The 14,607-nt window shown below is 39.2% G+C and overlaps 1 protein-coding gene across 2 annotated transcripts in view; it reads left to right on the top strand.

Moving 5' to 3' along the window:
* JAK1 (Janus kinase 1) overlaps positions 1–14,607 on the top strand; it is a 103,950-nt gene that overhangs the window by 54,039 nt on the left and 35,304 nt on the right. For both annotated transcript variants that reach the window (XM_072419400.1, XM_072419399.1), the window contains exons 3-4: positions 937–1,131; positions 1,794–1,917. In XM_072419400.1, the coding sequence (XP_072275501.1) occupies positions 966–1,131; positions 1,794–1,917 (290 nt within the window). In that variant the 5' untranslated portion in view covers positions 937–965. The remainder of the gene's footprint in view (positions 1–936; positions 1,132–1,793; positions 1,918–14,607) is intronic.

Raw genomic sequence — 14,607 nt, 5'->3', positions numbered from 1 at the left:
ATTTAAAAAAAAAAAAAAGTTTATCTAGAAATGGCCATAGCACCCAAAAATATTCAAACCACAGTAAAAAATCCAACAGGTTCTAAGGAGTTCCTTTCTCCCAGGCTTAGTAATGCATAATGGTGTAAATGCACTGCGTAATATGTTGGTTCCATATAAATCCTGTTTATTAATAATAATAATAATAATATTAATAGTAAAAACATAAATAGTCCTTAGGCACGCAGTGTGAATCAGAAGCACGCAAAGCTCTCCAAGACTTTAGCAGATAGAATTATTTTAGATGAACCTAGGTGATCCAGCATACCAGCAATAGATTTGTTCAAGAATTGAAAACATTTGCCCACTGACATGAAATTATTTTATGAAATCCATTCCAGGTTTGCTGTATGACCCAGGTTCTCCCATGATAATCTAGCTTCTCCAGTCTTGGGGAGCTAGTAAATCAGGGCAATAAAGTGGACTTTTTCAAGCAAAATAACACTTTTGTAAATCTTCCTTCCCTCCTCATAAAGTTTTGTTTCTTCCTTTTGCATCAATGCTTCCTCCTTATTTTGTGCCATACTGTTTTCTCAGCCTAAGTGGTGAAAACCCTAGTAGGATTCCCTAAAAAACTTGACAGACTGTGGTAATGACATATGACTGAGGTAGGGACATTAGATTGTGAGCTCCTTTGAGGGTCAGCTAGTGAAATGACTATGGACTTTGTAAAGAGCTACAGTTCTACAAACTATTGTCTGTCTTCAGGCGGGATCAGACGGGTGCACAAAGTAAATTTTCTGGCTAATAAAATAAAAACTTTTAACTAACAAACTTTCTGCAGTAGAGTTAAAACATGCTCCCTTTGTAGCACCAATATTTAAGCAATTGTTTGTGTTTTCTCTTAATGTATCTTGGTTCTAAAATACAATTTGTCTTTTTTTTTTTGTTTTCTAGAATCTAAACTGTCATGAGGTTTGGTAAAGATGGCTTTCTGTGCAAAAATTAGGAATGCCAGAAAGTACGAAGTAGATGCAGCGCCTCCTAAAGGGATGGAGGTCCATTTCTATCTAGCGGACAAGGCACCGCTCTTGTATACAGAAGGAACGTATACTGCAGAGGACTTGCTTATTGAAGCAGCTCAGAAATGCAGTAAGTAGCCTTTGTCTTTTGTTTTGGAGAAACTTCATAACACTTGAGGTTTATTGTATGCCATCTGTTATGTTGTATAGAGCTGATGACTTTCTGTGTTCTCCACCTCAATACTTGTTCCATTGTTCCCAGCTATCTTACATAATTTCCCCTTGCTGGTATTGATATAGGCGTGGTGCTCTGTAGTCCTGTCCCAGGGTAGCCGTGCTCCTCTGCACATCCTCCTCAGTATGGAGAGTGAGCATTGTCAACCTAGAAAAGGAAATGTTACTGATAAGATCGCCAGGTGAAAATAAACGGGTGGGAGGAGAACATCAGCCAACGTTTCTAAGAACTGGTGACCAGCATATTACAATGATGGATTTTTTATAAATTTGTAGTTATATTTAAAGACTAGAGCTAGGTTTTACAATATCCATTTGTCCCCCACCCCTGAAGTTGCAATGTGTTTCTATTATGAAGTCAATTTAGATGCAGATGTTGATTTTTTTTTTTTTTTTGGGGGGGGGGGTATTTAAACTACAGGGACAGCTAATTAAATGTCCCCTTTGTCTTCATTTCACTTAAAAAAAATCTGTATTTGGGCTGCTTTTGGTTTTGACACTTTGCACATAAACATTTTACACTTGCATTGTTATATTTTTGCATTTGTTTTATTTCAGATATCTCTCCATTGTGTCACAATTTATTTGCACTGTACAACGAGAAGGAGAACCTTTGGCTGCCACCAAATTATGTTTTAAAGATTACTCCCAGTTTTTCCATGAAGCTTCATTACCGCGTCCGGTAAGTGCTCCTGGTCTTTTTCTTGGACTGTATTAAGGATATTTTCTTAACCTGACGGTGGGCCCATCATCAACAGACTTGTGCTTGGTCCTATTAGTTTTTGGGTATATTCCCAGAAAGCACTGATGTGGATCCTTGGTGTCCACAATGGGTTCCCTATAGCTGTGGTCCCCAACCTCCGGGCCACAGACCTGTGCTGGTCTATGCCAGGTGAGTTTGGGGCCGCAAATGACAGGAGGCAGAAGCGCAGGCAGCGGTAGTGCCTTCTTTACACTGCTCTTAAGCTAGCGACAGTGTGACAGCAGGAGCGCAACCAGCGGGCACCTGGGCGGCTCTGCTCTGCTATTCCCAGCAAGTGTGCTGACAGAAGACCGAGCTGCTGAGAATGGCAGAGCAATGTATGTAAGGCTTACACTTCTCTGCTATTCCCAGCAGCCCTGCCACCTGACAGCACCCTAGCTCTCTTACACTATTCTGCTATTATTATTATTATTATTATTATTAAACAGGATTTATATAGCGCCAACATATTACGCAGCGCTGTACATTAAATAGGGATTGCAAATGACAGACTAATACAGACAGTGATACAGGAGGAGAGGACCCTGCCCCGAAGAGCTTACAATCTAGTAGGTGGGGAAATTTCACACACAAAAGGACAGTTAGTGTCCTGAGAGGACACCGAGCTGCTGAGAATTGCAGAGTAGGGTAAGCTGTACATATACTGGGCCCTGGAAAACTTTTATGCTATGTTACAGGGCCCTGCTGTCAGAAAGGTTGGGGACCACTGCCCTATAGCATTAGTCAGAAGCTCCGTTCATACAGCAGCCTCCAGGTTGATACGACTCCGTGAAAAAAGTTTTCTAACCTTTGAAATCAATAATGATATTAGACCAATTTATTTATTGTACAACAGGGTAAAAAAAACACAACATATTTAGTTAATCCTCGCAATATATGCACATTCCTCCATGTTTTACCCACTGATTTTAAGGGAAAATGTGTGCAGATGAGAAAACAATCTCAAGACCAACTTCATAAATACAGTAAAACAGTGTAAAAGTAGAGACTAAAGAAGCACAGAAAGGGTTGTTTGTAGAGAAGCGTTGTTTGTACAGCTCGATAATATACAGCTGATGTAGAGTGCGGCACCACCGGAAGGCAGCAACAACATTTGAGGTCGGCGAGGAGTAAGGAAACCACAACAGAGTCAATATTTTTTTTTTTTATAAGAAACGTATGCAAGCATTGGTTGTCTCTTTTATCTGTGACTTGGTTTAACATTTTTACATTTATTTTTATAGGGTCATTTTATAAGTTTTAAGTCAAATGTTTGTCCAAAACCCTCCGACACCACTCATCACTTAAAGGTAGCCATGCTTTAACAATTTATATAAGATAAATATTTGGATTCATAAAAAAAAAACCCTGGAGGGTTAATAAAGGCTATAGATTACTCCACTAAAAAACACAACATGTTATTGATGTGCATTGGACTAAAGAAAAAAAACAGGGAACCAACCCCATTAAATAAAAACAGTATTTTAGATTTTTCATTGGGGCTTTACTGTAAAACTTTGTCTTGGCCCTGTCTCTACTAAAGTGGAGCTGAAATTCCCCTTTTTTTGTGATCAGGCAGGGCTTTGTTGTAGAAAGGGACAGGTGATGTCCCTTCTGCAATCGGCATGTTTTTTTGTCTGATTGCCATTGCAAACTGTGTATCAAATCAAGGAAGAGAAGAAAAGAAGATATCAATGGAATGGGGACAATGAGTATAAAAAGGGTTTAGATGTGCTTTAAAGGGTAATAAGTAACAGGAAGTCCAGTTGACAAGTGCCAAGGCTCAGGAGGTTACATAGCATGGGACAAGTATAAAAATAAAACCTATTAAAGGATTTGATATTATGGTAACAGCCCATTTTGACACATTTAGGTTCTTGACTAGTTCTGTAACATCTTGTTGCAGAATGCCTGTTTGAGGCGTTTGATAGAAGTGAACACCAAACATTTTTTTGATCTAAAGAATAGGAATCCAGGATGGCTTGATCATAGAAAAGAATAGAACAGAATCATAAAGATTTACGTACAAAGATGGTTTACTTACTCCTTGGTTTTGGAGATCTACAAGCGCAAGCTCTCTGTAATCCAGTGGCAGATCTCCATAGACATCTACAGGTACAACAGCTAATTCTGATTGAACGGAGTTGTTCTAGCACCCACAATTTTCTGATTTAAAGACACCTGGGCTGAGTAAGAGAGTAAAGCATTCGCCTCATCTTAATCCAGAGAACTGAACCTCTTCAATTTATCTATAAACACATAATCTCTTTCTATCAACCTGTCCCATGCAGTACTTATGGCGTCCCAGAACAGAACCATGCCGAGACTGTAATTACTGTATTAAGCTACGTACACACGGCAGATTTTTATCGCCCGATAATCGGCATCGGCCAAATATCGGGCGAAAATCTGCCGTGTGTACAGTCGGTGTCGTCCATCGTCCGAACGACCGTCCTGCCGGATCCACGGACGATGGACGACAACCGATCCTAATAAAAGGGAAGGGGGAGAGCGCGCAGCAGGGTGCCGCTCCATCGCTCTCCCCCTCCCCTCTCCATAGAGCAGAACGCATGCATCGTGCAGTCCCTTGCCGTTGGAAAGGATTGTGAAAGATCCTTTCCAACGACAAAAATTGCAAGTGTGTACGCAGCTTTAGACCAAAACACTGGTTGTAGGAATTGTCTTTACAATGGACTTTAAAGTCTTTCATCCTGTTAACAATTATTAGGTAGCAGACTTCCATTTTACTAAAATGGCTTTATTATGCTTGGAGGCAGGTTGGCTGGAGGCATTGTTTTTAGATAAACTAAAGCTTTATTTTATTGGCGTTGTCATTCAAGATTTAATTTCCTATGTATTTTGAATACATAAAGCAGAAAGTGAAAACTAAGAGAATATATTTTTTCCCTAGTTTGTTTAGTGGTTGATTAAAAACAAATGGCTATATATATAGTACTGCAGCAACAGCTGAAATGACTTGCAAAGTAATAAAATAGTGACATTGTATCTCTCAACGATAGCTGTAGCTGTTCTTGTGGTCAGTGGTAGGTATGAAACACTTGTTTAAGATTAACCTTAGTGGAATTTGCATTAAACTCTGTATTCTAAACATTTTTCAAGCTTAGGCATTTATTACAAACCAAGACTTCTTGGTCTTGGTTTATGCAATATGATAAGTGAGTTTCAAAATGCAGACTTATGTGATAGGTGTTCATTTTTTTTAATTGTCTTTTTATTAAGAATTTGTATTTGTGTCCTATGTAAGCCAATCTGCCGGTCAATTATCAGTTGGTCCAACGGGAAAGTTACACTTTTAGAAAACTGCGATCAGGCTGGTCATTATTGCTGCAAAAGACAGGCAATGTCTCTTCTGCAGTAATCTCTTCTACCTGACTAATTGCTCCGGGTATCTGGCAAAAAGCTGAGCTGCACATGCTCCTGGGCAGGGGTACGTCATCCTGACCCGGCCAATCAAGTTGTCTGAAAATCGTCTACAGGAAGAGAAGATAGAAGAAGACGGTGGCACTCTGCAAGGGAACGATGACAGTTGAATATCGCAGGTTTAGTTCTGCTTTAAATATAAACTTTTCTCATTTGCATTACTTTGTTTTATCATAGCATATGTGCTGATAGGTAATTCTTTTTATGGCAATGTGTGAATGTGTGTGTGCGTGTGTGTGTGTGTGTGTGTGTGTGTGTGTGTATGTATATATATATATATGAGCTAGTAGATAATAGTACAAAGGTAAGTACAAAGTATTTATATAGCGCCAACATATTACGCAGCGCTGTACATTAAATGTTGGTTACAAATGACAGAAAGATACAAACAATGACACAGGAGGAGGAGAGGACCCTGCCCCGAAGAGCTTACAATCTAAGATTCGACACACCCGCACAGCTTACCTTTTGTTCCTTAGCCCCCTTTTTTATGTATTTATTAAACCAAAAAACATATATCCTAAAATTTTGTATGTTAGGTCTAACAAGAGTAAGTAAGTTCTCTGGCAGCCAGTGCTTTTTACCTGCAATTCAGCATTGCAGCTCAGCTGATCACCTTGGCATTCAGAACTTCCAGGAGTATCAGATATGTCCCCACTGAGCTCTGTAGCTTCATTCTCCAACCTGTACTTCAATACAGGGCCTAGATGTAATACAATTGTGTTAAAGACTTACAAACCATTACAAATTATTATAGTTTCTCATAAAAGCAGAATACCAGTAGGTGTGAAAATCTGCACTTTATATATATATTAGTTAATTTTAAGCTAATACATAGCAGTCTTGTAATCACTTATTTGTAAAGCAAGTGGATGGGTGGGTGTGTAGGGGGGATATGTATATACCGTTTAAAATCTGAATAAAACTGACCCTGAGTCAGAGTATTTCTCCATAAAGCCAAACTCAAGTAGGGTACCTTATATACAGTAATATTTACTATTCAGATAATAGCAGTTTAATGTTTTTAAATCAGAGTGTATGTGTAAAAAATAGTGGCTTGGTAATTAGCACTTTGGCCTTTGCAGCGCTAGGCCCCAGGTTCAAATCTCGGTCAGAACACTATCTGCATGGAGTTTGCAGGTTCTTCCCGTGTTTGTGTTGCTTTCCTCTGGGTACTCAAGTCTCTTCCCACATTCCAAAAACATGCAGTTAGGTTAATTGGCTTCTCCCCAAAAATGATCTTAGACTGTATTAATGACATATAACTTTGGCAGGGACATTAGATTGTGAGCTCCTTTGGGGTACAGCTAGTGACATGACTATGGACTTTGTACAGCGCTGCCTTATATGTTGGTGATATATAAATTCTAAATAATAATAATAAAAGTTCTTTGATTCTGACCCTTTTTCAGTCAGGGCATGGTGAGCTTATTAATTGTGGTTACCCTCCGCCCTCCATTTGTATGCCAACAGTAGTGTAATGAATGAGCATTACTGAGTACTGTAGAATTTCAGGTTATACCTGCCCAATACTACCACACCGGCATAATTGACATTCTTGCGGCAGCAGCAATAGGTGCTTATCGCACAGGAATAAAAGCATGGAGGCAAATTAGTTTCATCTGTATAATGTAAAGTAATTGGGGATCATTTTGTACCTGTATACATATTGTACATATGCCCAAACAGTGGTTCAAGCAAAGCAGTTATAACCTAAAATGTTTTGTCAATGTGCTTGGTTAAAGGTGGGCTTACCCCTTCACTGCAAGTATTTTGTTTTTTCCTGCAGTTGGGCTTTAACAATTGGGGATTTTTTTTAGATTGTTATCCCTATTTAATGTACAGTGCTGCGTAATATGTTGGCGCTATATAAATACTGTTTCATAATAATAACAGTAATATATAATAAAGCAATGCAGGTGCCTGGCATTAAGACATCCTCGCATTGTGGTATACACCCCAGCAGTATGCATACTTGTTGCCAATGAAAACAAATATAATAATAATATTTGCAATTGCACACATGTATGCACCATATAGACATTATACCTATTAGACTTTATAACAAAGGCTAAATTTATTAGGATACAGAAATCATTTTTTCCCACAATACTGTAATGAGGGCCAGTAGGAGCTGAAAATAACCGCCATGACAAGAAGTATCTGTGCATATTAGTGAATTGAACCCATTGTCTTTGGTGCAGCATCTAATAGAGAAGCAGCTGCTCCCAACGGCTCATACACCAAAATCATTTGCATGTTGTTTGCATGTAGTACAGTTGCATGTTCTGTGTTTCGTTGCATAGAAGAAAATCAGGATATGATATCTTCCTCCTCTGAATTACCTGCTGTATCTTTACATCTTATGTGGACACCAGAGGCAAGGTATCCCTGCCAAAAAGTCCTGGTTCTGGAGTCCCTCTGCCTTAAAGGAAACCAGTAACAGAAAGGGAAAATGTTTTACAAAGAGAGAGTTCCTGCCCATTGTGACAAGTCAGTATCTTCTTTTCTATAGATATCTCCTTCTTGTGGAAAACCTTTAATTTTTTTATCAATTAGGTCCAAAGTCCCACTGTTCCCATGTTCATTTTGGTATTTATAATAAAAGAAACCGAGAGTTAAAGTCCGGACTACGGATAGTGGAGCTGTATGACTCATGCATAGAATTTCATTAGGGAAATGCCAGCAGGGTTGTAATTACTTTGAAGCATCCAAAGGCCCCTAATACCAACCCTTATAACATACAAATCGGTATAATGGTTTTCATTATTTTGTTTTATGCTTCTGGGCATCTTTGGATATTTGTGGCTAAGATCAATAAAAGACCTGTGCAGGATGCTGAGAGGAGTCAGAAAACCCTTTTTAGTTTTGCAACAAAAGTATCTCTCCCTATTAGTATTGCACAGTATTTATATAGCACCAACATATTACACAGAGCTGTACAAAGTCCATAGTCCTATCACTAGCTGTCCCTTAAAGGTGCTCACAATCTAATGTCCTTACCATAGTCATATGTCAATAATACAGTCTAGGGTCAGTTTAGGGGAAGCCAAATAACCTAACTGCATGTTTTGGAATGTGGGAGGGAACTGGAGTACACAGAGGAAACCCACACAAACATGGGGAGAACCTACAAACTCCATGCAAATATTGTCCTGGCCGGAATTCGAGCCTGGGACCTAGTGCTGCAAAGGCCAGAACGCTAACCACTGAGCCACCATGCTGCCTAAAACTGCTGGCTGCTGTCTACAAAAGTCTAAATTACTATTTTCCAACTGCATTTGGAATTTTATTTAGCTACTTAACATTTTGGCGCTTATTTCCTTGGTAAATCTGTTGCTCGTGGTGCTGGGTATAAACCTCATATGTGCCCCACACCATCTCCTCAGAAAATGTAATAAACTGATTTTTTCAGAGCCATGGTTACATTCCACGGTCACTTACTTACTGTAAATGATTCTGTTCTAGTATTTTGTGTGGGGAAATGAAGTGCACCAGGGACAAAGGGCGGCATGCAAATATAAAGATACCCCTCCAGTACCATTGCTTCTTTAAATTCTGCTTTAAAACAGTCATAAAAGGGCATTTATAATGATTTCTGCATAGTTAGGATGAAAAAAGATGCAAGTCAATCAAGTTCAACCACTAGGGGAATTTGAATATATATATGACTGTATATTTTATATGTATTCTCACCCTGTCCTTTATACACATAACCACAAATTCACTCAGTTTTACATATCAGTATTGCAATACATTGTCCCACCTCAGATACCCTGAAACCCTCTGGAGTAATTCTGTGATCATACACAGGATTATTTTTCCAGTTTTTAGAAGCTGATTTTGTACTAGAATGCTTATAATTCTCAATGATCGGGATTATATATATATATATATATATATATATATATATATATATATATGATGAAAATTTGATCGCAATAAAATATCTGTTTTGCTAAACTGTCTATGATTCTCCCTGTCTTGTATATTTGTATATAGGTTGTCCCATCTCTTTCCCAAGCAAGAGAAAGCAGACTGCCGAAAAACTGTCATAATTCTGTGTAATCCACGGTTATGTAACGCTGAAACCAAAGGGGGTTTCCAGGTTACATAAAAGGAAACTAAAGGCTTTGTGAAATTTATAGTTTTATATTTTAGCAGTCTGGACAGTGTCAGTTGGTCTCCATGGGAGCCTTAAGCTGCGTACACACTTGCAATTTTTGTCGTTGGAAAGGATCTTTCACGATCCTTTCCAACGACAAGGGGCTGCAAGATGCATGAACGATACTGTACATACAGCACCGTTCATGCTCTATGGAGAGGGGAGGGGGGAGAGCGACGGTGCGGCACCCTGCTGCGTGCTCTCCCCTTCCCTTTCATTACGATCGGCTGTCGTCCATCGTCCGTGGATCCGGCAGGTCGGTCGTCCGGACGATGGACGACACTGGCTGTACACACGGAAGATTTTCGCCCGATAATTGGCCGATGCCGATTATCGGGCGATAAAAATCTGCCGTGTGTACGTAGCTTTACAGTCTGATGATGGGTTACATTTCTGATATGTCAGGGACTGAATACAAGCTAATTTCAGTACCTACTCCTATTCCTGAGAGTTGTGGCTGGGGACTGAATAGAAGCTAATAACAGTACCCACTCCTATCCCTGAGAAGTTTGGTCGGGGATTGAATACAAGGTAATAACAGTAACCACACTTATTCCTGAGAAGTTTGGTTGGGGACTGAATACAAGCCACGTGCAATAATTGTTGTTGGAAACAAACGATCCACAACAGATCGTTCCATAATTGTTAACAAAAAAAGTGCACAACGACTGGTCAACAACGCTGATGAATGAGGAATCTCGCTGGAAACAAACGACCGTTCTCGGCGGATCTGACTGGGCGACGATAATTCGTAATCTATTGTGTGTACGGACGTTCAGTGATCGTGGATTGTTCTGTGATACACTTTCTCCTGTACATGTCATTTCCTGCATTGTTTGAACGATCGTTTCTAGTGCGTACATTATTGGTGTTTTATATTTGAACGATCGTATTGTTACAGCATTTACAGAATTGTGCAGAATTTGATCGTTCAAAAGAATCGGGCATAATCATGGATCGTTTTTAAACGATTATCGTTTTCAAACGATAATTATTACACGTGTGTTCGTGGCCTAAGGGTTAAGGTGGGAGACTGAGATAAGCTAATAACAGTATGCACTTCTATCCATGAGAAATATGGTCGGGGACTGAATACAAGCTAATAACAGTAGCCTCTTCTATCCCTGCAAGGTATGGTTGGGGTTTGAATACAAGTGAATACCATTACCCACACCTATCCCTGAGAGTTAAGGTTGGGGATTAAATACAAGCAGAACACAGTACCCACACCTATCCCTGGAAGGTGAGGTCCTGTTCATCAAAGTTTCAATTTAGATTTTTCCAAATGCCCGTTTACACAAGTAAAAACAGGCTTTTGTTAAGTTAGCAATTACTTGCTTCCAATCTCACCCACTGCTCTGCTCAGAGAGTCACTGAAAGCCTTGTGTAGGTTCAGTTTTATTTTGCACAGCACTGGTTGTTTCCTTCAGCTCCTGGCACTTAATGGAGCTGCCGATTCTCTGAGATTATTTAACAAATCAGGTTTGGGCCCAATGTGGTATAATCAGTGCAGTATGCACATTACTGGTTCTCTATGTGCTTTTGCAGAATTTCATGTTGCACGTTTACTTCCCTATGACCTTAAAACCCAACAATGCCAAGTCACACTTCAGCCATTGTACACATTGGGCCTAATTTATTAAAGCTCTCCAAGGCTGGGGAGGATACATTTTCATCAGTGAAGCTGGTGATCCAGCAAACCTTAAATGGATTTCATAGAAGTCATTTGCTATTTGCTAGCAAATGCTTTGAATCCTGGACCAGATCCATTCCAGGTTTGCTGCATCACCCAGCTTCACTGAAAATGAATCCTTTAATAAATGAGGTCCAATGTTGTGGTGACATTTTCAGGGTTGCATAGATTTGTAGCAGCACTTTGGGAAGAAAACTCGTAATGTTTTTGCAGTTTTCTACATTTGTAAAACGGGGCATAGACTGCTCGCCTTCCTTCCTCAATTCCATTTAGATTACATCTTAATTTGGTGGTTTTGTAGGTGCACGCACACCCCTTCAGTGTGCTGCTTGTTGTTCCGCCCTGAGAAGACACGCAATGCGGTCAGGGTCATGAATGAAGCACAGGCCAATCAGTGTGTGTTTACTTCCCCACCACTAGACGAGTATAATTAGTTCTCGTCTTACTGCATAAAGCTCTTTGTATTTTTTATTTTGTTTACTGCAGCAACAAAACACAGTCCTACTGTATCATGATCTAAGGGGGGTGAAAACGGGTCTAAAAACTAAACTGAAAGCAAATATAAATTTTGCAACCAGTGTAAGTAAATTGCACCAGACCTTGTACCACCCTCCTGCATTCCCATCCTATATAGCAGCGCTTAGACGTGGAAAGGGAGAGAGGAAGTAAGAAAGCCAATCAGCTATACTTGAGAGGAAAGCAAAGTGACAAAAATATGAATTTGTGTGCAGTGTTCAACCCAGATATTTTTTAAGCTTGGTGGGAAGAAGCCATAGGTGGGTGGCAGCCCCTGTATTGTGACCCAACTCTTCAGTAACCACTCAAAGACAGCTGGGTGGTTACTGAAAAGTGCTGGGTGGTGCACCCAGCTGAAAGGGGCCGGGGAGAACACTGATGTGTATAATAATCTTCCTTTTGTTAGGCAGGGGGCATGAATAAATTCTTTCCATGTTACTTAAGAGAATCATTTAATGCTGTGCCAGACAGGGCATGGGGGTATAAATCAGTGGAAAAAGGCTCTATTTTCTTTATTGCAATATGGTAATATGCAACGGTGCAATGCTTGACAGAAAGGATATTGTGGAATAGGAGGGAGTGCAGAGAAGGGCAACTAAACTAATAAAAGCAATGGAGGAGCTCAGCTATGAGGAGAGATTAGCTGAACTGAATCTATTCTCCCTTGAGAAGCAATGTATAAGGGGGAATATGATCACCCTGTATAAATATGTAAATGGTCCATATAGAGAACTCTCTTCCTGGTTATTCACTGTAAGATTTTTACAAACGACAAGGGGGCGCTCTCTGTGTCTGGAGGAAAAGAAGTCTAAGCCCTGGATAAGGAAGGGATTCTTCACTGTAAGGTCTGTGAAAATGTGGAATCGGCCCCCCTAGGAAGTATTTTCAGCAACTACTATAGATTGCTTTAAGAAAAAGCTGCATGATTTCTAGAAGCACAGAATATACCTGGGGATTAAAGCTTTAAAGTAAAAATAACGGAGACTGGTGATCCAGGGAACATCTGATTGCCTCATGGAATCAGGAAGGAATTTACCAGGGTTTTTTTTTTTTTTTTGCCTCCCCCTGGTTTAACTATGATCATAGGGGTTTTTATCTGGGATATGTTTATTTCCCTAGTGGTTGAACTTGATAGACTTATGTCTTTTTTTTCAACCTGACTTACTATGTAACTATTATAAATGGCACCTCATTAGAATTTGGCAACAGTCATACCTTGCAGTGCTCCACAGCGCAGGTAATGCAGTTGTGCAGCACTACTGAGCAGAAACCACTACCATCCTCTCAGGGTTGTATAGATCACAGAATTTACCAAAGCATGGAGTGCTTCTGCGTAATAGCACAGTGACTGCTTTTCTAGTATTTTGATACAAGGGGTACCGGTTACATTTGTTTAAATATTTGACAAGCCTATAATTTCCCTCCAAGGGCTCTGAGGTGCAGATGATCGACTTTTGGTAGCTAAGTCAGTGCCTGATCCTCCCTCCTTCCTTTTCCAAAGACATAAGCTCAAAGCTTAGCCTATTGTACAAATTTAAGTTTAATCTGAAAACAAGTTTGTTAGATTTAGTTCACTTCATTTACTCAAGTTTTGTGTTTGTGGGGTGCTTTATTGCAGTTTTTGCTGAAAACTACTTGCATGCTTCCGGTTGGTTTTATTTGTTGCCCTCCATTGCTATTCACAATCTGGTTTACATCCTGCACTGTTGGCAGCCAGCCGGCTTTTACTTACAAGAAATCCTATCTCCTCCTATAATTACCATCAGGCATGATGTAGTTATTGATCGAGTAAATTAATCAGATTGCCGTTTACGGCCTCCTGGGACCTTTTTCTCTAATGCAGTCTAATTGGGGGCTGCTTGCTTCAAACACACAAGAGTATATGTATGCTATAATTTTTTTATTTTATTTTATGCCGCATTGTTACGGTGTGGTTACCTTGTATCTATCTGTATGTATAACTGATGTTTATTTGTATGTGAACTTATCTGGTTTTTAAAGTGTATCGCTTGTAGATATGCAAATGTATGCATTACTGGCAATACCATGGCAAGTGCACAGTGTGTAGAATATGAAAATAAATATATATATATATATATATATATATATATATATATATATATATATATNATATATATATATATATATATATATATATATATATATATATATATATATTTATTTATATATACACACACACACAGAAAAACACACTATATAAAATTAACAGGTCTTGGTGCCTATCTCATGGCCTCCAAAAATGTTTTTTCCTAGATTGTAAGCTCTCCTCCTCCTGTGTCACTGTCTGTATCTGTCTGTCATTTGCAACCCCTATTTAATGTACAGCGCTGCACAATATGTTGGCGTTATATAAATACTAATTAATAATAATAATTTCAATGCCTGCTTAGTGAGCTATACTATATGGCCAACCATTTGTGGATGCTTGTCATCACACCTGTACAAGCTTGCTGGACACTCCGTTCCAAAATTATGGACATAAATATGGAGATACCCACAGCCTTCACTCCTCCGGGGAGCCTTTCCTAAGATTTTGGTGTGCTGTCTGTGGAAAAACTGTACCTATTTAACCAAAAGAGCATTTGTAAAATCTTGTTTTAGTGTTGTACCAGAAAGCCTGGCTAACAGTGGCAACTGTTATAAGTGAAATATACATTCATTTCTCTCCTCGGGACTAAAAGCTAAAGTATAAAAGTTGAAAAAAACTTTTGGTTATCAAGCCTTGGTCAATGATTAAACAAATAATTGAGGAATGAAAGGAGAAAAATTTTTTGTCAACTATAAATAGTTAAAT

This window comes from Pyxicephalus adspersus, chromosome 8, assembly GCF_032062135.1.
Source record: "Pyxicephalus adspersus chromosome 8, UCB_Pads_2.0, whole genome shotgun sequence".
Lineage (NCBI taxonomy): Eukaryota > Metazoa > Chordata > Amphibia > Anura > Pyxicephalidae > Pyxicephalus > Pyxicephalus adspersus.
The sequence above is the reverse complement of the archived record's forward strand: the minus strand, read 5'-3'. Positions and strand labels throughout refer to the sequence as shown.